The sequence below is a fragment of the Bombina bombina genome, chromosome 9 (assembly GCF_027579735.1).
Source record: "Bombina bombina isolate aBomBom1 chromosome 9, aBomBom1.pri, whole genome shotgun sequence".
Lineage (NCBI taxonomy): Eukaryota > Metazoa > Chordata > Amphibia > Anura > Bombinatoridae > Bombina > Bombina bombina.
In genome coordinates, this window is record NC_069507.1 from 125,220,841 (window position 1) to 125,246,554 (window position 25,714).

The following is a 25,714-nucleotide window of genomic DNA, read 5'->3' on the forward strand; positions in this document are numbered from 1 at the left end:
AGGTCAAAAAGCTACTGCTACCTCTCTTTCCTTTTGGCTGAAAAGCATCATCCGATTGGCTTACGAGACTGCCGGACGGCAGCCTCCTGAACGAATCACAGCTCACTCTACTAGGGCTGTGGCTTCCTCATGGGCCTTCAAGAACGAGGCTTCTGTTGATCAGATATGTAAGGCAGCGACTTGGTCTTCTCTGCACACTTTTGCCAAATTCTACAAATTTGATACTTTTGCTTCTTCGGAGGCTATTTTTGGGAGAAAGGTTTTGCAAGCCGTGGTGCCTTCTGTTTAGGTAACCTGATTGGCTCCCTCCCTTCATCCGTGTCCTAAAGCTTTGGTATTGGTTCCCACAAGTTATGGATGACGCCGTGGACCGGACACACCAATGTTGGAGAAAACAGAATTTATGCTTACCTGATAAATTACTTTCTCCAACGGTGTGTCCGGTCCACGGCCCGCCCTGGTTTTTTAATCAGGTTTGATAAATTTCTTTCTTTAACTACAGTCACCACGGCACCCTATAGTTTCTCCTTTTTTTCTCCTGTCCGTCGGTCGAATGACTAGGGGGGCGGAGCCTGGGAGGAACTATATGGACAGCTTTTGCTGTGCTCTTTGCCATTTCCTGTTGGGGAGGAGAATATTCCCACAAGTTATGGATGACGCCGTGGACCGGACACACCGTTGGAGAAAGTAATTTATCAGGTAAGCATAAATTCTGTTTTTTGTGTGCAAATGTGCATTTAATGCTGTTTTTGCTAAATATTGTGAACAAATCAAAAGGAAGTGCACCTATATGTGTTCAAGAGTTTAAAGTGATGTGAAACAGTTCTCCCTAAGAAAAAAAAAAAGTATGTTAAATTGTTAAAACAAAGTAAACATATAAAGAAACATATTGCATTAAAAACAACAAACTTTTTTCCTTGCAAAATGGGCCCTTATTCTCAGTGTAGCCACTGCCTTTATTGAGATGAGAAAGCTGAAATTACAGAACTTAATTTCTACTGTCACCTGTTTTTTGCAGTAAAAGTCCTCTAATGAGCATGGGCAATAAACTGACTTCAGCTAGAGCAGGTGTCTTTTAGCAACCACATCAAAAGAAAAACAAATCATTTTCCTTCCTGTAGAGACCACAGCCCCCTTGTGGGGCTGTGACAGGAAGTAATGGACCCTGCACAAATGAAGTTTAAAAAAGAAATAAAAGGTAAAATCCTTTTTAAATGATGAATAATGAATATTGCAATGATTTCTAGTAAGTATAAACTACAATTAACAGGGCCAGATTTAGAGCCCAGGTGCCTGTAGGCACCAACATCTAAAGTGTTCACTGCTGTGCAAGCAGCCTCAGCTAAGATGGGCACAAGCAGTAAAATAACAGCACCACAAGTGTGCATTGCACATGCACAAGGGAAGCCAAATGCTTCACATGAGTAATACTCATGGCAACCTTAACAAAGATGGCTGACTTGCATGCACAGTGCTGTTATTTCACTGCCGGCGGCCATCTTAATTAAAGTAATCGTCTGACTGGTATTTATAATACACAGAGACAGGCGCCCCTCTATGGAGGGCGCCTGTAGGCACATGCCTACTCTGCCTTATTATAAATCCAGCCCTGACAATGAAACAAACTGTTTTATATATTTTAATGAGAGATTAATACTCTGCTACAAATATATGTGTGAAAATAAGTTCCCAGTACACCTTACATTAAATCTGTGGTAACCATTCTGCAGTAGAGGAAGTCACTGCAAAATAAAGGGCATATAGAAAACATATAAGGTACATATAGATTTGGTTAGTTGAACAAATTAATAGGGAAAAAATAACTAATTATTGTGGTTTGTTTTTCTTTTTTTTCAGGACAGGGAGCTGAGGCCAGAGGAAATAGAAGGTGAAAGATATATAACACTTGTAAATTAGAGTAATTCTGTGGCTTGTAATTTCATACATGGGTATATATTCTTCTGTCTCTATTTCCCTATATCCCCACCCCACAATGCACACACTGACATTCCTTACTCACTATTATATGTTATCTTTATATATATATATATATATATATATATATATATATATATATATATATATATATATATATATATATATATATATATATATATAATTTTTTATTTTTTTTCACCATAAAACTATTGTGGCTCTACACTTCAAGCACTTTCAATATACACAGCTGTTCCTGTTTCTCACTATTACATCATTTTTACTGCATTCACTGCTATTTCTGTATTATCATCCTCACTGTTATTCTTTTTTTTATTAGCCTCTTAAACAAAGATTTGCCACCAGTGGCGGTTCTAGACAAATTTTACTGGGGGGGCCAAGGTGGGGCCAGTGTTTAATCAGGGGGGCACATTAAAAAAAAATGGAAACAAATGATATATATATATGTGTGTGTGTATAAATGTGTATATATATATATATATATATATATATATATATATATATATATATATATATACACACACACACACACATACACATATAAATATATATATATATATATATATATATATATATACACATATACATAAAAATAAAATAAAAAAAGAAGTCTATGCACTTAACTAGTGCTACATAGTTCAAATAGCACATTCAATGAAAATGGTGTCAAATAATTATTTACATACATTAGAAAAATAAGGAAAACTCTCCAGCAGTCATTATAGAGTTGTGGAGGTGAGAGGGCAGACTCACATCTCTTCTGTTCTGGCAGTGTACAGGCTAGAGAGAAAGTCTGCAAAACAAACCAGTGACACTTCTGGAACTCTTGTCTGCAGCTGTAAGACGCCCTGCCCCCACAACAACCCGGGAACTGTAGCACATCTCTGAAAGGGGAGGGAGCACAAGTTTTACTTCACTTTGTTAACCCCACCCTTTGAATAGACAGCGTTTCAGGGACAGGGAAGCAGATAAATAGCCTTGATCTTGTCCGGTATTTCTTTCATGTAATTAGCAAGAGTCCATGAGCTAGTGACGTATGGGATATACATTCCTACCAGGAGGGGCAAAGTTTCCCAAACCTCAAAATGCCTATAAATACACCCCTCACCACACCCACAAATCAGTTTTACAAACTTTGCCTCCCATGGAGGTGGTGAAGTAAGTTTGTGCTAGATTCTTCGTTGATATGCGCTTCGCAGCAGGCTGGAGCCCGGTTTTCCTCTCAGTGTGCAGTGAATGTCAGAGAGATGTGAAGAGAGTATTGCCTATTTGAATTCAATGATCTCCTTCTACGGGTTCTATTTCATAGGTTCTCTGTTATCGGTCGTAGAGATTCATCTCTTACCTCCCTTTTCAGATCGACGATATACTCTTATATTTACCATTACCTCTACTGATTCTCGTTTCAGTACTGGTTTGGCTTTCTACTACATGTAGATGAGTGTCCTGGGGTAAGTAAGTCTTATTTTTGTGACACTCTAAGCTATGGTTGGGCACTTTTATATAAAGTTCTAAATATATGTGTTTAAACATTTATTTGCCTTGATTCAGGATGTTCAACATTCCTTATTTCAGACAGTCAGTTTCATTATTTGGGATAATGCATTTGAATAATCAATTTTTCTTACCTTTAAATTTGACTTTTTTTTCCTGTGGGCTGTTAGGCTCGCGGGGGCTGAAAATGCTTCATTTTATTGCGTCATTCTTGGCGCGGACTTTTTTAGCGCAAAAAATTTTCTTTGTCATTTCCGGCGTCATACTTGTCGCCGGAAGTTGCGTCATTTTTTTGACGTTTTTGCGCCAAAAATGTCGGCGTCACCAATTGTGGCGTCATTTTTGGCGCTTAAAGCATTTAGGCGCCAAATAATGTGGGCGTCTTTTTTGGCGCTAAAAAATATGGGCGTCATTATTGTCTCCACATTATTTAAGTCTCATTGTTTATTTGCTTCTGGTTGCTAGAAGCTTGTTCATTGGCATTTTTTCCCATTCCTGAAACTGTCATTTAAGGAATTTGATCAATTTTGCTTTATATGTTGTTTTTTCTATTACATATTGCAAGATGTCTCAGATTGACCCTGAATCAGAAGATACTTCTGGAAAATTGCTGCCTGATGCTGGATCTACCAAAGTTAAGTGTATTTATTGTAAACTTGTGGTAACTGTTCCTCCGGCTGTTGTTTGTAATCAATGTCATGACAAACTTGTTAATGCAGATAATATTTCCTTTAGTAATGTACCATTACCTGTTGCTGTTCCATCAACATCTAATATTCAGGGTGTTCCTGTTAACATAAGAGATTTTGTTTCTAAATCTATTAAGAAGGCTATGTCTGTTATTCCTCCTTCTAGTAAACGTAAAAGGTCTTTTAAAACTTCTCATTTTTCAGATGAATTTTTAAATGAACATCATCATTTTGATTCTGATAATGATTTTTCTGGTTCAGAGGATTCTGTTTCAGAGGTTGATACTGATAAATCTTCATATTTATTTAAAATGGAATTTATTCGTTCTTTACTTAAGGAAGTCTTAATTGCATTAGAAATAGAGGAATCTGGTCCTCTTGATACTAAATCTAAACGTTTGAATACAGTTTTTAAACCTCCTGTAGTTATTCCAGAGGTTTTTCCCGTCCCTGATGCTATTTCTGAAGTAATTTCAAGGGAATGGAATAATTTGGGTAATTCATTTACTCCTTCTAAACGGTTTAAGCAATTATATCCTGTGCCATCTGACAGATTAGAGTTTTGGGACAAAATCCCTAAAGTTGATGGGGCTATCTCCACTATTGCTAAACGTACTACTATTCCTACGGCAGATAGTACTTCCTTTAAGGATCCTTTAGATAGGAAAATTGAATCCTTTCTAAGAAAAGCTTACTTATGTTCAGGTAATCTTCTTAGACCTGCTATATCTTTGGCGGATGTTGCTGCAGCTTCAACTTTCTGGTTGGAAGCTTTAGCACAACAAGTAACAGATCATAATACTCATAGCATTGTTAATCTTCTTCAACATGCTAATAACGTTATTTGTGATGCCATCTTTGATATCATTAGGGTTGATGTAAGGTATATGTCTTTAGCTATTTTAGCTAGAAGAGCTTTATGGCTTAAAACTTGGAATGCTGATATGTCTTCTAAGTCAACTTTGCTTTCCCTTTCTTTCCAAGGTAATAAATTGTTTGGTTCACAGTTGGATTCTATTATTTCATCTGTTACTGGGGGGAAAGGAACTTTTTTACCACAGGATAAAAAATCTAAAGGTAAATTTAGGTCTGCTAATCGTTTTCGTTCCTTTCGTCACAATAAGGAACAAAAACCTGATCCTTCCCCTACAGGAGCGGTATCAGTTTGGAAACCATCTCCAGTCTGGAATAAATCCAAGCCTTTTTAGAAAGCCAAAGCCAGCTCCCAAGTCCACATGAAGGTGCGGCCCTCATTCCAGCCCAGCTGGTAGGGGGCAGATTACGATTTTTCAAAGAAATTTGGATCAATTCGATTCACAATCTTTGGATTCAGAATATTGTTTCACAAGGTTACAGAATAGGCTTCAAGATAAGGCCTCCTGCAAGAAGATTTTTTCTTTCCCGTGTCCCAATAAATCCAGTGAAGGCTCAAGCATTTCTGAAATGTGTTTCAGATCTAGAGTTGGCTGGAGTAATTGTGCCAGTTCCAGTTTTGGAACAGGGGCTGGGGTTTTACTCAAATCTCTTCATTGTACCAAAGAAGGAGAATTCCTTCAGACCAGTTCTGGATTTAAAAATATTGAATCGTTATGTAAGGATACCAACATTCAAAATGGTAACTATAAGGACTATTCTGCCTTTTGTTCAGCAAGGGCATTATATGTCCACAATAGATTTACAAGATGCATATCTGCATATTCCGATTCATCCAGATCACTATCAGTTTCTGAGATTCTCTTTTCTAGACAAGCATTACCAGTTTGTGGCTCTGCCGTTTGGCCTAGCAACAGCTCCAAGGATTTTTACAAAGGTTCTCGGTGCCCTTCTATCTGTAATCAGAGAACAGGGTATTGTGGTATTTCCTTATTTGGACGATATCTTGGTACTTGCTCAGTCTTCACATTTAGCAGAATCTCATATGAATCGACTTGTATCGTTTCTTCAAGAACATGGTTGGAGGATCAATTTACCAAAGAGTTTGTTGATTCCTCAGACAAGGGTAACCTTTTTAGGTTTCCAGATAGATTCAGTGTCCATGACTCTGTCACTGACGGACAAGAGACGTCTAAAATTGGTTTCAGCTTGTCGAAACCTTCAGTCTCAATCATTCCCTTCGGTAGCCTTATGCATGGAAATTCTAGGTCTTATGACTGCTGCATCGGACGCGATCCCCTTTGCTCGTTTTCACATGCGACCTCTTCAGCTTTGTATGCTGAACCAGTGGTGCAGGGATTATACAAAGATATCACAATTAATATCTTTAAAACCGATTGTACGACACTCTCTGACGTGGTGGACAGACCACCATCGTTTAGTTCAGGGGGCTTCTTTTGTTCTTCCGGCCTGGACTGTGATCTCAACAGATGCAAGTCTGACAGGTTGGGGAGCTGTATGGGGGTCTCTGACAGCACAAGGGGTTTGGGAATCTCAGGAGGCGAGATTACCAATCAACATTTTGGAACTCCGTGCGATTTTCAGAGCTCTTCAGTCGTGGCCTCTTCTAAAGAGAGAGTCGTTCATTTGTTTTCAGACAGACAATGTCACAACCGTGGCATATGTCAATCATCAAGGAGGGACTCACAGTCCTCTGGCTATGAAAGAAGTATCTCGAATACTTGTATGGGCGGAATCCAGCTCCTGTCTAATTTCTGCGGTTCATATCCCAGGTATAGACAATTGGGAAGCGGATTATCTCAGTCGCCAAACATTACATCCGGGTGAATGGTCTCTTCACCCAGAGGTATTTCTTCAGATTGTTCAAATGTGGGGACTTCCAGAAATAGATCTGATGGCTTCTCATCTAAACAAGAAGCTTCCCAGGTATCTGTCCAGATCCAGGGATCCTCAGGCGGAAGCAGTGGATGCATTGTCACTTCCTTGGAAGTATCATCCTGCCTATATCTTTCCTCCTCTAGTTCTTCTTCCAAGAGTGATTTCCAAGATTCTAAAGGAGCGTTCGTTTGTTCTGCTGGTAGCTCCAGCATGGCCTCACAGGTTTTGGTATGTGGATCTTGTCCGGATGGCTACTTGCCAACCGTGGACTCTTCCGTTAAGACCAGACCTTCTATCGCAAGGTCCTTTTTTCCATCAGGATCTCAAATCCTTAAATTTGAAGGTATGGAGATTGAACGCTTGATTCTCAGTCATAGAGGTTTCTCTGACTCCGTAATTAATACTATGTTACAGGCTCGTAAATCTGTTTCTAGGAAGATATATTATCAAGTCTGGAAGACTTACATTTTTTGGTGTTCTTCTCATCCTTTTTCTTGGCATTCTTTTAGAATCCCTGAATTTTACAGTTTCTTCAGGATGGTTTGGATAAAGGTTTGTCTGCAAGTTCCTTGAAAGGACAAATCTCTGCTCTTTCTGTTCTTTTTCACAGAAAGATTGCTAATCTTCCTGATATTCATTGTTTTGTACAGGCTTTGGTTCATATAAAGCCTGTCATTAAGTCAATTTCTCCTCCTTGGAGTTTGAATTTGGTTCTGGGGGCTCTTCAAGCTCCTCCGTTTGAACCTATGCATTCGCTGGATATTAAATTACTTTCTTGGAAAGTTTTGTTTCTTTTGGCCATCTCTTCTGCTAGAAGAGTTTCTGAATTATCTGCTCTTTCTTGTGAGTCTCCTTTTCGGATTTTTCATCAGGATAAGGCGGTGTTGCGAACTTCATTTCAATTTTTACCTAAGGTTGTAAATTCTAACAACATTAGTAGAGAAATTGTGGTTCCTTCTTTGTGTCCTAATCTTAAGAACTCTAAGGAAAGATCATTGCATTCTTTGGATGTAGTTAGAGCTTTGAAATATTATGTTGAAGCTACTTAAGATTTCCGAAAGACTTCTAGTCTATTTGTTATCTTTTCTGGTTCTAGGAAAGGTCAGAAGGCTTCTGCCATTTCTTTGGCATCTTGGTTGAAGTCTTTGATTCATCATGCTTATGTCGAGTCGGGTAGAACTCCGCCTCAAAGGATTACAGCTCATTCGACTAGGTCAGTCTCTGCTTCCTGGGCATTTAGTAATGAAGCTTCGGTTGATCAGATTTGCAAAGCAGCAACTTGGTCTTCTTTGCATACTTTTACTAAATTCTACCATTTTGATGTGTTTTCTTCTTCTGAAGCAGTTTTTGGTAGAAAAGTACTTCAGGCAGCTGTTTCAGTTTGATTCTTCTGCTTATAATTTCAGTTTTTTTCATTATAAGATTTAAACTTTGTTTTGAGGTGTGGATTATTTCTCCTGTTAAGTGTGGTCAGTCCACGGGTCATCATTACTTCTGGGATATTAACTCCTCCCCAACAGGAAGTGCAAGAGGATCACCCAGCAGAGCTGCTATATAGCTCCTCCCCTCTACGTCACACCCAGTCATTCTCTTGCACCCAACTAATAGATAGGATGTGTGAGAGGACTGTGGTGATTATACTTAGTTTTTATATCTTCAATCAAAAGTTTGTTATTTTAAAACAGCACCGGAGTGTGTTGTTCCTTCTCAGGTAGAATTTGAAGAAGAATCTACCTGAGTTTTTGTATGATTTTAGCCGGCGTAGTTAAGATCATTTTGCTGTTCTCGGCCATCTGAGGAGTGAGGTAAACTTCAGATCAGGGGACAGCGGGCAGGTTCACCTGCAATGAGGTATGTAGCAGCATATTATTTTCTGAGGAATGGAATTGACTGAGAAAATACTGCCAATACCGATATAATGTAAGTTCAGCCTTAAATGCAGTAGTAGCAACTGGTATCAGGCTGTCATGTATGTATATTTACATTTCAGTATTCTGGGGAATGGTACTTCACTGGGATAATACTGTATGCATAAAATATTTTAGCCTAACTTGCAGTGGGAACGACTAGCAACAGGCTTTCTAATGACACTTCATTTATTGATGTTAAACGTTTTGCTGGCATGTTAAATCGTTTAATTATCTGAGGTACTGGGTGAAAAATTGTTTTGGGCACTGTTTTTTCCACTTGGCGGTAGTTTTATTTAATTTAAGACAGTTTACTGATCTCCCTCACTGATGTGTGTGAGGGGGAGGGGCCTATTTTGGCGCTTTTGCTACGCATCAGAAATTCAGTCACAAGTCTGTTTTCTTCCCTGCATGATCCGGTTCGTCTCTACAGAGCTCAAGGGTCTTCAAAAGTTATTTTGAGGGAGGTAATCACTCACAGCAGACCTGTGAGATTGTGCTTTGACTGTGATAAAAAACGTTTTTATTATGTACTTTTTTTCTGCTATGTAAGGGTTTGTTATTCATTACTATGGGAGCAATCCTTTGCTAAATTGTGTTTTTACCGGAAAGAATTTGAATTTATAATTTCTCCGGTTCATTATTATTCAACTGTCATAACCTTTTCTGTGCTTCTTAAAGGCACAGTACGTTTTTTCATATTACTTGTAAATTGAGTTGAAAAGTATTTCCAAGTCTGCTAGTTTATTGCTAGTGTGTTAAACATGTCTGACTCAGAGGAATATCTCTGTGCTATATGTGCTAAAGCCAAAGTGGAGCCCAATAGAAATTTATGTACTAATTGCATTGATGCTACTTTAAATAAAAGTCAATCTGTACAAATTGAACATCATTCACCAAACAACGAGGGGAAAGTTATGCCGACTAACTTGCCTCACGTGTCAGTACCTGCATCTCCCGCTCGGGTGGTGCGTGATATTGTAACGCCGAGTACTTCAGGGCGGCCATTACAAATCACATTACAGGACATGGCTAATGTTATGACTGAAGTTTTGTCTAAATTACCAGAACTTAGAGGTAAGCGTGATCACTCTGGGATGAGAACAGAGTGCGCTGATAATATTAGGGCCATGTCAGATACTGCGTCACAGTATGCAGAACATGAGGACGGAGAGCTTCAATCTGCAGGTGACGGTTCTGATCCCAATAGAGTGGATTCAGACATTTCTAACTTTAAGTTTAAGCTGGAAAACCTCCGTGTACTGCTAGGGGAGGTATTAGCGGCTCTGAATGATTGTAACACCGTTGCAATCCCAGAGAAATTATGTAGGCTGGATAGATACTATGCGGTACCGGCGAGTACTGACGTATTTCCTATACCTAAGAGGCTTACAGAGATAATAACTAAGGAGTGGGATAGGCCCGGTGTACCCTTTTCCCCCCTCTCCTGTATTTAGAAAAATGTTCCCAATAGACTCCACCACACGGGACTTATGGCAGACGGTCCCTAAGGTGGAGGGAGCGGTTTCTACTCTGGCTAAGCGTACCACTATCCCAGTGGAGGATAGCTGTGCCTTTTCAGATCCAATGGATAAAAAATTAGAGGGTTACCTTAAGAAAATGTTTGTGCAACAAGGTTTTATATTGCAACCCCTTGCATGTATTGCGTCTGTCACGGCCGCGGCCGCTTTTTGGTCCGAGTCTCTGGAAGAGACTCTTGACTCAATGTCTATAGATGAGATTTCAAACAAGCTTAAAACTCTTAAGCTAGCTAATTCATTTGTTTCAGATGCCGTAGTACATTTAACTAAACTTACGGCTAAAAATTCCGGATTCGCCATTCAGGCACGCAGAGCACTGTGGCTAAAATCCTGGTCAGCTGACGTTACTTCTAAATCTAAATTACTTAACATACCTTTCAAAGGGCAGACCTTATTCGGGCCCGGTTTGAAAGAAATTATCGCTGACATTACTGGAGGTAAGGGCCATGCTCTACCTCAAGACAGAGCCAAACCTAAGGCTAGACAGTCTAATTTTCGTTCCTTTCGTAATTTCAAGGCAGGAGCAGCATCAACTTCCTCTGCACCAAAACAGGAAGGAGCTGCTGCTCGCTACAGACAAGGCTGGAGACCCAACCAGTCCTGGAACAAGGGCAAGCAGGCCAGAAAACCTGCTGCTGCCCCTAAGACAGCATGAAGTGAGGGCCCCCGATCCGGGAACGGATCTAGTGGGGGGCAGACTTTCTCTCTTCGCCCAGGCTTGGGCAAGAGATGTCCAGGACCCCTGGGCGTTAGAGATCATATCTCAGGGATATCTTCTGGACTTCAAATCCTCTCCCCCAAAAGGGAGATTTCATCTGTCAAGGTTGTCAACAAACCAAATAAAGAAAGAGGCGTTTCTACGCTGTGTACAAGATCTTTTTCTAATGGGAGTGATCCATCCGGTTCCGTGGTCGGAACACGGACAGGGGTTTTACTCAAATCTGTTTGTGGTTCCCAAGAAAGAGGGAACTTTCAGACCAATCTTGGATTTAAAGATCCTAAACAAATTCCTAAGAGTTCCATCGTTCAAAATGGAAACTATTCGGACAATCCTACCCATGATCCAAAAGGGTCAGTACATGACCACAGTGGATTTAAAGGATGCTTACCTTCACATACCGATTCACAAAGATCATTACCGGTATCTAAGGTTTGCCTTCCTAGACAGGCATTACCAGTTTGTAGCTCTTCCATTCGGATTGGCTACGGCTCCAAGAATCTTCACAAAGGTTCTGGGTGCTCTTCTGGCGGTACTAAGACCGCGAGGAATTTCGGTAGCTCCGTACCTAGTCGACATTCTGATACAAGCTTCAAGCTTTCAAACTGCCAAGTCTCATACAGAGTTAGTACTGGCATTTCTAAGGTCGCATGGATGGAAGGTGAACGAAAAGAAGAGTTCTCTCTTTCCACTCACAAGAGTTCCCTTCTTGGGGACTCTTATAGATTCTGTAGAAATGAAGATTTACCTGACAGAAGACAGGTTAACACCCGTCAGTAGCTCAATGCATGGAGGTGATCGGCTTAATGGTAGCGACAATGGACATAGTACCCTTTGCACGCCTACATCTCAGACCGCTGCAATTGTGCATGCTAAGTCAATGGAATGGGGATTACTCAGATTTGTCCCCTACTCTGAATCTGGATCAAGAGACCAGAAATTCTCTTCTATGGTGGCTTTCTTGGCCACATCTGTCCAGGGGGATGCCATTCAGCAGGCCGGATTGGACAATTGTAACAACAGACGCCAGCCTACTAGGTTGGGGCGCTGTCTGGAATTCTCTGAAGGCTCAGGGATCATGGACTCAGGAGGAGAGTCTCCTGCCTATAAACATTCTGGAATTGAGAGCAGTTCTCAATGCTCTTCTGGCTTGGCCCCAGTTAACAACTCGGGGGTTCATCAGGTTTCAGTCGGACAACATCACGACTGTAGCTTACATCAACCATCAAAGAGGGACAAGAAGCTCCCTAGCGATGATGGAAGTATCAAAGATAATTCGCTGGGCAGAGTTTCACTCTTGCCACCTGTCAGCAATCCACATCCCGGGAGTGGAGAACTGGGAGGCGGATTTCCTAAGTCGTCAGACTTTTCATCCGGGGGAGTGGGAACTTCATCCGGAGGTCTTTGCCCAAATACTTCGACGTTGGGGCAAACCAGAGATAGATCTCCTGGCGTCTCGACAGAACGCCAAGCTTCCTTGTTACGGGTCCAGATCCAGGGATCCGGGAGCGGTCCTGATAGATGCTTTGACAGCACCTTGGACCTTCGGGATGGCCTATGTGTTTCCACCCTTCCCGATGCTTCCTCTATTGATTGCCAGAATCAAACAGGAGGGAGCATCGGTGATTCTTATAGCGCCTGCGTGGCGACGCAGGACCTGGTATGCAGATCTAGTGGACATGTCGTCCTGTCCACCTTGGTCTCTGCCTCTGAGACAGGACCTTCTAATTCAGGGTCCTTTCAAACACCAAAATCTAATTTCTCTGAAGCTGACTGCTTGGAAATTGAACGCTTGATTTTATCAAAGCGTGGTTTTTCGGAGTCAGTTATTGATACCTTAATACAGGCTAGGAAGCCTGTTACCAGAAAGATTTACCATAAAATATGGCGTAAATACTTACATTGGTGCGAATCCAAGAGTTACTCATGGAGTAAAGTTAGGATTCCTAGGATATTATCCTTTCTACAAGAAGGTTTAGAAAAGGGTTTATCTGCTAGTTCCTTAAAGGGACAGATCTCAGCTCTGTCCATTCTTTTACACAAGCGTCTGTCAGAAGTTCCAGACGTTCAGGCTTTTTGCCAGGCTTTGGCCAGGATTAAGCCTGTGTTTAAAACTGTTGCTCCACCATGGAGCTTAAATTTAGTTCTTAACGTTTTACAGGGTGTTCCGTTTGAACCCCTTCATTCCATTGATATCAAGCTGTTATCTTGGAAAGTTCTGTTTTTAATGGCTATTTCATAGGCTCGGAGAGTCTCTGAGTTATCTGCTTTACATTGTGATTCTCCTTATCTGATTTTTCATTCAGACAAGGTAGTTCTGCGTACTAAACCTGGGTTCTTACCTAAGGAGGTCACTAACAGGAATATCAATCAAGAGATTGTTGTTCCATCCTTGTGTCCTAATCCTTCTTCAAAGAAGGAACGTCTTCTACACAATCTGGATGTAGTCCGTGCTCTGAAATTTTATTTACAGGCAACTAAAGATTTTCGACAAACGTCTTCTCTGTTTGTCGTTTATTCTGGTCAGAGGAGAGGTCAAAAAGTTTCTGCTACCTCTCTCTCTTTTTGGCTTCGTAGCATAATACGTTTAGCTTATGAGACTGCTGGACAGCAGCCTCCTGAAAGAATTACAGCTCATTCTACTAGAGCTGTGGCTTCCACTTGGGCCTTTAAGAATGAGGCCTCTGTTGAACAGATTTGCAAGGCTGCAACTTGGTCTTCTCTTCATACTTTTTCCAAATTTTACAAATTTGACACTTTTGCTTCTTCGGAGGCTGTTTTTGGGAGAAAGGTTCTTCAGGCAGTGGTTCCTTCCGTATAAGATTCTGCCTGTCCCTCCCATCATCCGTGTACTTTAGCTTTGGTATTGGTATCCCAGAAGTAATGATGACCCGTGGACTGACCACACTTAACAGGAGAAAACATAATTTATGCTTACCTGATAAATTCCTTTCTCCTGTAGTGTGGTCAGTCCACGGCCCGCCCTGTTTTTTATGGCAGGTCTAAATTTTTAAATTATACTCCAGTCACCACTGCACCCTTTAGCTTCTCCTTTCTCGTTGGTTCTCGGTCGAATGACTGAGTGTGACGTAGAGGGGAGGAGCTATATAGCAGCTCTGCTGGGTGATCCTCTTGCACTTCCTGTTGGGGAGGAGTTAATATCCCAGAAGTAATGATGACCCGTGGACTGACCACACTACAGGAGAAAGGAATTTATCAGGTAAGCATAAATTATGTTTTTTCAGCGGAATTGGCTGTCTTTATTTTATCCCTCCCTCTCTAGTGACTCTTGCGTGGAAGATCCACATCTTGGGTATTCATTATCCCATACGTCACTAGCTCATGGACTCTTGCTAATTACATGAAAGAAAACATAATTTATGTAAGAACTTACCTGATAAATTCATTTTTTTCATATTAGCAAGAGTCCATGAGGCCCACCCTTTTTGAGGTGGTTATGATTTTTTTGTATAAAGCACAATTATTCCAATTCCTTATTTTTTATGCTTTCGCACTTTTTTCTTATCACCCCACTTCTTGGCTATTCGTTAAACTGATTTGTGGGTGTGGTGAGGGGTGTATTTATAGGCATTTTGAGGTTTGGGAAACTTTGCCCCTCCTGGTAGGAATGTATATCCCATACGTCACTAGCTCATGGATTCTTGCTAATATGAAAGAAATGAATTTATCAGGTAAGTTCTTACATAAATTATGTTTTTTCACTCAGCTCAGTGGCCAGCTCAGGGGGGGCCAGGGACATTTTTACAGGGGCACTGGCGCCTGTGGGCCCCTGTGTAGAACCGCCCCTGTTTGCCACTGCAATCTTTTTCTCATTCTTGCACACAGCACTATTTCCAAATCATGCATTTATTTTACACTTATATTTATGCAAAGCTCTGAGCACATAGCCTGTATAACGCTACCCATCTCTAGCACTGCTATCAGTTTCTGTTCTTCTTCACTGCTCTATGCTTTATTTCTCCAGAGCTAAGAGAAGCATTTAAAGAGTTTGACAGGGACAAGGATGGCTTCATAGGATACAAGGAGCTGGGCGAGTGTATGAGAACCATGGGGTACATGCCAACTGAGATGGAGCTGATTGAACTATCCCAGAAAATAAGTAAGTGTCCAGCATGTGAAAGAACCAGTAAAGGCCAGCACTTTCTAATAATTAATTAAAGGGATAGTAAAGTCAAAACAAAAATCTCATGATTCAGATACAGCATGCAGTTTTAAACAACTTTCCAGTTTACTTCTATTATCAAGTGTGTTTCCTTCTCTTGGTATCCTTTGTTGAAGAGTATATCTATCTAGGATCAGGAGCAGCAATGCACTATTGTGAGCTAGCTAAACACATTAAGTGAGTTAATGACAAGAGGCATAAAACTGTACCTACCAATCACCAGCTATCTTCCAGCAGTGCATTGCTGCTGCTGAGCCTGGAGTTGGCCTCTCAACAAAGAATACCAAGGAGATAAGCACATATGATAATAGAAGTAACTGGGAAAAAAATAAAATGACAAGCTCTGTGTGAACCATGGAAGTTAAATTTTGACTTTACTGTCACTCTGGCTATTTGCATATAAAGCTGACTATACATATAATTACACTGGAGTCCTGCCCTGCTTGTGTTTGAGTCATAGGTGGAATATTAAATTGACATCTTGCATTTGTCCTCATAACAATAGACAACAAGGGATGTCACATTTTAATTAGGCTGTGTAAATAAGTGAGCTTGATATCCCAGGTGATCACTTTGTTTCAAATAACGACTTTCATTATTGGACTCCATAAGATCAATGTCAATTAGTACTGGATTATATTACTAACAATAAAACACAAATCTAAAATGTTGACACCAATAGAGTAGGACTATGAAACAGATATGAATATATCCTTAAAGGGACACTGAACCCAAAAATGTTATTTTGTGATTCAGATAGAGCATGCAATTTTAAGCAACTTTCTCATTTACTCCTATTATCAATTTTTCTTTGTTCGCTTGCTATCTTTATTTGAAAAAGAAGGCATCTAAGCTTTTTTGTTTACCAAAAATGGGCCTGCATCTAAACTTACATTCCTGCATTTCAAATAAAGATACCAAGAGAATGAAGAACATTTGATAATAGGAGTAAATTAGAAAGTTGCTTAAAATGTCATGCTCTATCTGAATCACAAAATATTTTTTTGGGGTTCAGTGTCCCTTTAATTGCCTAGATCATTGTATCACAAGAGCATATAAAATGATATCAGTGTGTTTTACCTAGACACAAAAGCAATGTTCCTTCCTAAAAAGCCTTGAGATAGTGTGAAAATAAATATTAAAAGGTCCATTTCTCTTGTAAGGTGTATCCAGTCCACGGATCATCCATTACTTGTGGGATATTCTCCTTCCCAACAGGAAGTTGCAAGAGGATCACCCACAGCAGAGCTGCTACATAGCTCCTCCCCTAACTGCCATATCCAGTCATTCTCTTGCAACTCTCAACATAGCTGGAGGTAGTAAGAGGAAAGTGGTGTAATATAGTTAGTTTTTTCTTCAATCAAAAGTTTATTGGTTTTAAATGGTACCGGAGTTGTACTATTTTATCTCAGGCAGCATTTAGAAGAAGAATCTGCCTGCGTTTTTCTATGATCTTAGCAGAAGTAACTAAGATCCACTGCTGTTCTCACATATGTCTGAGGAGTGAGGTAACTTCAGAGGGAGAATGGCGTGCAGGGTATCCTGCAATAAGGTATGTGCAGTTTAAGTTTTTCTAGGGATGGAATTGCTAGAAAATGCTGCTGATACCGGATTAATGTAAGTTAAGCCTAAATACAGTGATTTAATAGCGACTAGTATCAGGCTTGCTATCAGAGGTATATACTCTGATTAATGTGCAATATAAAACGTTTGCTGGCATGTTTAATCGTTTTTATATATGCTTTGGTGATAAAACTTATTGGGGCCTAGTTTTTTCCACATGGCTGGCTTGATTTTTGCCTAGAAACAGTTTCCTGAGGCTTTCCACTGTTGTAATATGAGTGGGAGGGGCCTATTTTAGCGCTTTTTTGCGCAGTTAAAATTACAGACAGAGACATTCAGCTTCCCTCAGCAGTCCCCTGCATGCTATAGGACATCTCTGAAGGGCTCAAAAGGCTTCAAAAGTCGTGTATTGAGGAAGGTAAAGCCACAGTGGAGCTGTGGCAGTTGTTGTGACTGTTTAAAAACGTTTTTTTCATTTTGTTAATCCGTTTTTTGTATTAAGGGGTTAATCATCCATTTGCAAGTGGGTGCAATGCTCTGCTAACTTGTTACATACACTGTAAAAATTTCGTTAGTTTAACTGCCTTTTTTCACTGTTATTTCAAATTTTAGCAAAATTTGTTTCTCTTAAAGGCACAGTAACGTTTTTTATATTGCTTGTTTAACTTGATTTAAAGTGTTTTCCAAGCTTGCTAGTCTCATTGCTAGTCTGTATAAACATGTCTGACATAGAGGAAACTCCTTGTTCATTATGTTTAAAAGCCATGGTGGAACCCCATATGAGAATGTGTACTAAATGTATTGATTTCACTTTAAACAATAAAGATCAGCTTTTATCTTTAAAAAATTTATCACCAGAGGATTCTGATGAGGGGGAAGTTATGCCGACTAACTCTCCCCACGTGTCGGACCCTTTGACTCCCGCTCAAGGGACTCACGCTAAAATGGCGCCAAGTACATGAAAGACGCCCATAGCGATTACTTTGCAGGACATGGCGGCAATCATAGATAATACCCTGTCAGCTGTATTAGCCAGACTGCCTGAATTCAGAGGAAAGCGCGATAGCTCTGGGGTTAGACGTAGTACAGAGCGCGCAGATGCTTTAAGGCCCATGTCTGATACTGCGTCACAATATGCAGAAGCTGAGGAAGGAGAGCTTCAGTCTGTGGGTGACATTTCTGATTCGGGGAAACCTGATTCAGATATTTCTACTTTTAAATTTAAGCTTGAGAACCTCCGTGTATTGCTTGGGGAGGTGTTAGCTGCTCTGAATGACTGTGACACAATTGCTGTGCCAGAGAAATTGTGTAGACTGGATAAATACTATGCAGTGCCGGTGTGTACTGATGTTTTTCCAATACCTAAAAGGTTTACAGAAATTATTAATAAGGAGTGGGATAGACCCGGTGTGCCGTTTTCACCCCCCTCCTATTTTTAGAAAAATGTTTCCAATAGACGCCACCACACGGGACTTATGGCAAACGGTCCCTAAGGTGGTGGGAGCAGTTTCTACTTTAGCAAAGCGTACCACTATCCCTGTCAAGGACAGTTGTGCTTTTTCAGATCCAATGGATAAAAAATTAGGTTACCTTAAGAAAATGTTTATTCAACAAGGTTTTATCCTGCAGCCCCTTGCATGCATTGCGCCTGTCACTGCTGCTGCGGCGTTCTGGTTTAAGTCTCTGGAAGAGGCCTTTCAGACAGCTACTCCATTGACTGAAATACTTGACAAGCTTAGAACACTTAAGCTAGCTAATTCTTTTGTTTCTGATGTCATTGTTCATTTGACTAAACTAACGGCTAAGAATTCTGGATTCGCCATCCAGGCGCGTAGGGCGCTATGGCTTAAATCTTGGTCAGCTGATGTGACTTCAAAGTCTAAATTACTTAACATTCCCTTCAAGGGGCAGACCGTATTCGGGCCTGGTTTGAAGGAAATTATTGCTGACATTACTGGAGGTAAGGGTCATGCCCTTCCTCAGGACAGGGCCAAATCAAAGGCCAAACAGTCTAATTTTCGTGCCTTTCGAAACTTCAAGGCAGGTGCAGCATCAACTTCCTCTGCTACAAGACAAGAGGGAACTTTTGCTCGATCCAAGCCGGGCTGGAAACCTAACCAGTCCTGGAACAAGGGCAAGCAGGCCAGAAAGCCTGCTGCTGCCTCTAAGACAGCATGAAGGAACGGCCCCCTATCCCGTAACGGATCTAGTAGGGGGCAGACTTTCTCTCTTCGCCCAGGCGTGGGCAAGAGATGTTCAAGATCCCTGGGTGTTGGAGATCATATCTCAGGGATATCTTCTGGACTTCAAAGCTTCCCCCCCTCAAGGGAGATTTCACCTTTCGAGATTATCTGTAAACCAGATAAAGAGAGAGGCATTCTTACGCTGTGTGCAAGACCTCCTAATTATGTGAGTGATCTGTCCAGTTCCACAGACGGAACAGGGACAGGGTTTTTATTCAAATCTGTTTGTGATTCACAAAAAAGAGGGAACCTTCAGACCCATTTAGGATCTAAAGATCTTAAACAAATTCCTCAGAGTTCCATCGTTCAAAATGGAAACTATTCGGACCATCCTACCTATGATCCAGGAGGGTCAATACATGACCACAGTGGATTTGAAGGATGCTTACCTTCACATACCGATTCACAAAGATCATCATCGGTTCCTAAGGTTTGCCTTTCTGGACAGGCATTACCAATTTGTGGCTCTTCCCTTCGGTTTAGCTACAGCTCCAAGAATCTTTACAAAGGTTCTGGGATCACTTCTGGCGGTTCTAAGACCGCAAGGTATATCAGTGGCCCCTTATCTGGACGACATCCTGATACAGGCGTCAAGCTTTCAGATTGCCAAGTCACATACGGACATAGTTCTGGCATTTCTCAGGTCACATGGGTGGAAGGTGAACGAGGAAAAGAGTTCTCTATCCCCACTCACAAGAGTCTCCTTCCTAGGGACTCTGATAGATTCTGTAGAAATGAAGATTTACCTGACAGAGTCCAGGTTATCAAAGCTTCTAAAATCTTGCCGTGTTCTTCATTCTATTCCGCGCCCTTCGGTGGCTCAGTGTATGGAAGTAATCGGCTTAATGGTTGCGGCGATGGACATAGTGCCATTTGCGCGCCTACATCTCAGACCGCTGCAACTATGCATGCTCAGTCAGTGGAATGGGGATTACACAGATTTGTCCCCTCTGCTAAATATGGATCAAGAGACCAGAGATTCTCGGGTCCATCTGTCCAAAGGTATGACCTTTCGCAGGCCAGATTGGACAATTGTAACAACAGATGCCAGCCTTCTAGGTTGGGGTGCAGTCTGGAATTCCCTGAAGGCTCAGGGATCGTGGACTCAGGAGGAGAAACTCCTCCCAATAAATATTCTGGAGTTAAGAGCAATATTCAATGTTCTTCTAGCTTGGCCTCAGTTAGCAACCCTGAGGTTCATTAGATTTCAGTCGGACAACATCACGACTGTGGCTTACATCAACCATCAAGGGGGAACCAGTAGTTCCCTAGCGATGCTGGAAGTCTCCAAGATAATTCGCTGGGCAGAGACTCACTCTTGCCACCTATCAGCAATCCATATCCCAGGTGTAGAGAACTGGGAGGCGGATTTTCTAAGTCGTCAGACTTTTCATCCGGGGGAGTGGGAATTCCATCCGGAGGTGTTTGCTCAATTGGTTCATCGTTGGGGCAAACCAGAACTGGATCGCATGGCGTCTCGCCAGAACGCCAAACTTCCTTGTTACGGATCCAGGTCTAGGGACCCAGAAGCGGCACTGATAGATGCTCTAGCAGCGCCTTGGTTCTTCAACCTGGCTTATGTGTTTCCACCGTTTCCTCTGCTCCCTCGACTGATTGCCAAAATCAAACAGGAGAGAGCATCGGTGATCTTGATAGCGCCTGCGTGGCCACACAGGACCTGGTATGCAGACCTAGTGGACATGTCATCCTTTCCACCATGGACCCTGCCTCTGAGACAAGACCTTCTACTACAAGGTCCTTTCAATCATCCGAATCTAATTTCTCTGAGACTGACTGCATGGAGATTGAACGCTTGATTTTATCAAAGCGTGGCTTCTCCGAGTCAGTCATTGATACCCTAATACAGGCACGAAAGCCTGTCACCAGGAAAATCTACCATAAGATATGGCGTAAATACCTTTATTGGTGTGAATCCAAGAATTACTCATGGAGTAAGGTTAGGATTCCTAGGATATTGTCCTTTCTCCAAGAGGGTTTGGAAAAAGGATTATCAGCTAGTTCTTTAAAGGGACAGATTTCTGCTCTGTCTATTCTTTTGCACAAGCGTCTGGCTGAAGTTCCAGACGTTCAAGCTTTTTGTCAGGCTTTGGTTAGAATCAAGCCTGTGTTTAAACCTGTTGCTCCCCCATGGAGCTTAAACTTGGTTCTTAAAGTTCTTCAAGGGGTTCCGTTTGAACCCCTTCATTCCATTGATATTAAACTTTTGTTTTGGAAAGTTCTGTTTTTGATGGCTATTTCCTTGGCTCGGAGAGTCTCTGAGTTATCTGCTTTACAATGTGATTCTCCTTATCTGATTTTCCATTCAGATAAAGTAGTTCTGCGTACAAAACCTGGGTTTTTACCTAAGGTAGTTTCTAACAAGAATATCAATCAAGAGATTGTTGTTCCATCATTGTGTCCTAATCCTTCTTCAAAGAAGGAACGTCTTTTACATAATCTGGACGTGGTCCGTGCTTTGAAGTTTTACTTACAAGCTACTAAATATTTTCACCAAACATCTACACTGTTTGTTGTTTACTCTGGACAGAGGAGAGGTCAAAAAGCTTCGGCAACCTCTCTTTCTTTTTGACTTCGGAGCGTAATACGCTTAGCCTATGAGACTGCTGGACAGCAGCCCCCTGAAAGGATTACAGCTCATTCTACTAGAGCTGTGGCTTCCACCTGGGCCTTTAAAAATGAGGCTTCTGTTGAACAGATTTGCAAGGCGGCGACTTGGTCTTCGCTTCATACTTTTTCAAAATTTTACAAATTTGATACTTTTGCTTCTTCGGAGGCTATTTTTGGGAGAAAGGTTCTACAGGCAGTGGTTCCTTCCATTTAAGCCTGCCTTGTCCCTCCCTTCATCCGTGTACTTTAGCTTTGGTATTGGTATCCCACAAGTAATGGATGATCCGTGGACTGGATACACCTTACATGAGAAAACATAATTTATGCTTACCTGATAAATTTATTTCTCTTGTGCTGTATCCAGTCCACGGCCCGCCCTGTCCTTTTAAGGCAGGTCTAAATTTTAATTTAAACTACAGTCACCACTGCACCCTATGGTTTCTCCTTTCTCGCCTTGTTTCGGTCGAATGACTGGATATGGCAGTTAGGGGAGGAGCTATGTAGCAGCTCTGCTGTGGGTGATCCTCTTGCAACTTCCTGTTGGGAAGGAGAATATCCCACAAGTAATGGATGATCCGTGGACTGGATACACCATGTCCATGAGCTAGTGACGTATGGGATATACATTCCTACCAGGAGGGGCAAAGTTTCCCAAACCTCAAAATGCCTATAAATACACCCCTCACCACACCCACAATTCAGTTTTACAAACTTTGGCTCCTATGGAGGTGGTGAAGTAAGTTTGTGCTAGATTCTACGTTGATATGCGCTCCGCAGCAAGTTGGAGCCCGGTTTTCCTCTCAGCGTGCAGTGAATGTCAGAGAGATGTGAGGAGAGTATTGCCTATTTTGAATGCAGTGATCTCCTTCTACGGGGTCTATTTCATAGGTTCTCTGTTATCGGTCGTAGAGATTCATCTCTTACCTCCCTTTTCAGATCGACAATATACTCTTATATATATACCATTACCTCTGCTGATTTTCGTTTCAGTACTGGTTTGGCTTTCTACAAACATGTAGATGAGTGTCCTGGGGTAAGTAAGTCTTATTTTCTGTGACACTCTAAGCTATGGTTGGGCACTTTGTTTATAAAGTTCTATATATATGTATTCAAACATTTATTTGCCTTGTCTCAGGATGTTCAACATTCCTTATTTTCAGACAGTCAGTTTCATATTTTGGATAATGCACTTGAATCAATTATTTTTTCTTACCTTAAAAAATTTGACTTTTTCCCTGTGGGCTGTTAGGCTCGCGGGGACTGAAAATGCTTCATTTTATTGCGTCATTCTTGGCGCGGACTTTTTTGACGCAAAAAATCTTTTCTGTTTCCAGCGTCATACGTGTCGCCGGAAGTTGCGTCATTTTTTACGTTCTTTTGCGCCAAAAATGTCGGCGTTCCGGATGTGGCGTCATATTTGGCGCCAAAAAGGATTTAGGCGCCAAATAATGTGGGCGTCTTATTTGGCGCCAAAAAATATGGGCGTCGCTTTTGTCTCCAAATTATTTAAGTTCATTTTTTCTTTGCTTCTGGTTGCTAGAAGCTTGTTCATTGGCATTTTTTTCCCATTCCTGAAACTGTCATTTAAGGAATTTGATCTATTTTGCTTTATATGTTGTTTTTTCTCTTACATATTGCAAGATGTCTCACGTTGCATCCGAGTCAGAAGATACTTCAGGAAAATCGCTGCCTAGTGCTGGAACTACCAAAGCTAAGTGTATCTGCTGTAAACTTTTGGTAGCTATTCCTCCAGCTGTTGTTTGTATTAATTGTCATGACAAACTTGTTAATGCAGATAATATTTCCTTTAGTAATGTACCTTTACCTGTTGCAGTTCCATCAACATCTAAGGTTCAGAATGTTCCTGATAACATAAGAGATTTTGTTTCTGAATCCATCAAGAAGGCTATGTCTGTTATTCCTCCTTCTAGTAAACATAAAAAATCTTTTAAAACTTCTCTTTATACAGATGAATTTTTAAATGAACATCATCATTCTGATTCTGATGACTCTTCTGGTTCAGAGGATTCTGTCTCAGAGATTGATGCTGATAAATCTTTATATTTATTTAAAATTGAATTTATTCGTTCTTTACTTAAAGAAGTACTAATTGCTTTAGAAATTTAGGATTCTGGTCCTCTTGATACTAATTCTAAACGTTTAGATAAGGTCTTTAAATCTCCTGTGGTTATTCCAGAAGTTTTTCCTGTTCCTAATGCTATTTCTGAAGTAGTTTCCAGAGAATGGGATAAATTGGGTAATTCATCGTTTTAAGCAATTATATCCTGTGCCGTCTGACAGATTAGAATTTTGGGACAAAATCCCTAGAGTTGATGGGGCTATTTCTACCCTTGCTAAACGGACTACTATTCCTACGTCAGATGGTACTTCGTTTAAGGATCCTTTAGATAGGGAAATTGAATCCTTTCTAAGAAAAGCTTATCTGTGTTCAGGTAATCTTCTTAGACCTGCTATATCATTGGCTGATGTTGCTGCAGCTTCAACTTTTTGGTTGGAAACTTTAGCGCAACAAGTAACAGATCATGATTCTCATAATATTATTATTCTTCTTCAACATGCTAATAATTTCATCTGTGATGCCATTTTTGATATTATCAGAGTTGATGTCAGGTTTATGTCTCTAGCTATTTTAGCTAGAAGAGCTTTATGGCTTAAAACTTGGAATGCTGATATGGCTTCTAAATCAACTCTACTTTCCATTTCTTTCCAGGGTAACAAATTATTTGGTTCTCAGTTGGATTCTATTATCTCAACTGTTACTGGTGGGAAAGGAACTTTTTTACCACAGGATAAAAAATCTAAGGGTAAGAACAGGGCTAATAATCGTTTTCGTTCCTTTCATTTCAACAAAGAACAAAAGCCTGATCCTTCATCCTCAGGAGCAGTTTCAGTTTGGAAACCATCTCCAGTCTGGAATAAATCCAAGCCTTCTAGAAAAGCAAAGCCAGCTTCTAAGTCCACATGAAGGTGCGGCCCTCATTCCAGCTCAGCTGGTAGGGGGCAGGTTACGTTTTTTCAAAGAAATTTGGATCAATTCTGTTCACAATCTTTGGATTCAGAACATTGTTTCAGAAGGGTACATAATTGGTTTCAAGATGAGACCTCCTGCAAAGAGATTTTTTCTTTCCCGTGTCCCAGTAAATCCAGTGAAAGCTCAAGCATTTCTGAATTGTGTTTCAGATCTAGAGTTGGCTGGAGTAATTATGCCAGTTCCAGTTCTGGAACAGGGGATGGGGTTTTATTCAAATCTCTTCATTGTACCAAAGAAGGAGAATTCCTTCAGACCAGTTCTGGATCTAAAAATAATGAATCGTTATGTAAGGATACCAACGTTCAAAATGGTAACTGTAAGGACTATCTTGCCTTTTGTTCAGCAAGGGCATTATATGTCCACAATAGATTTACAGAATGCATATCTGCATATTCCGATTCATCCAGATCATTATCAGTTCCTGAGATTCTCTTTTCTGGACAAGCATTACCAGTTTGTGGCTCTGCTGTTTGGCCTAGCTACAGCTCCAAGAATTTTTACAAAGGTTCTCGGTGCCCTTCTGACTGTAATCAGAGAACAGGGTATTGTGGTATTTCCTTATTTGGACGATATCTTGGTACTTGCTCAGTCTTTACATTTAGCAGAATCTCATACGAATCGACTTGTGTTGTTTCTTCAAGATCATGGTTGGAGGATCAATTCACCAAAAAGTTCATTGACTCCTCAGACAAGGGTAACCTTTCTGGGTTTCCAGATAGATTCAGTGTCCATGACTCTGTCTTTGACAGACAAGAGACGTCTAAAATTGATCTCAGCTTGTCGAAACCTTCAGTTACAATCATTCCCTTCGGTAGCCTTATGCATGGAAATTCTAGGTCTTATGACTGCTGCATCGGACGCGATCCCCTTTGCTCGTTTTCACATGCGACCTCTTCAGCTCTGTATGCTGAATCAATGGTGCAAGGATTACACAAAGATATCTCAATTAATATCTTTAAAACCGATTG

The 25,714-nt window shown here is 40.9% G+C and overlaps 1 protein-coding gene across 1 annotated transcript in view; it reads left to right on the forward strand.

The window, feature by feature from the left end:
• Positions 1–25,714, forward strand: part of LOC128640041 (calcium-binding protein 2-like) — a 364,906-nt gene that overhangs the window by 204,281 nt on the left and 134,911 nt on the right. Inside the window, exons 2-3 of the mRNA XM_053692344.1 lie at positions 1,858–1,888; positions 15,063–15,197. Coding sequence (XP_053548319.1) covers positions 1,858–1,888; positions 15,063–15,197 — 166 coding nt within the window. The remainder of the gene's footprint in view (positions 1–1,857; positions 1,889–15,062; positions 15,198–25,714) is intronic.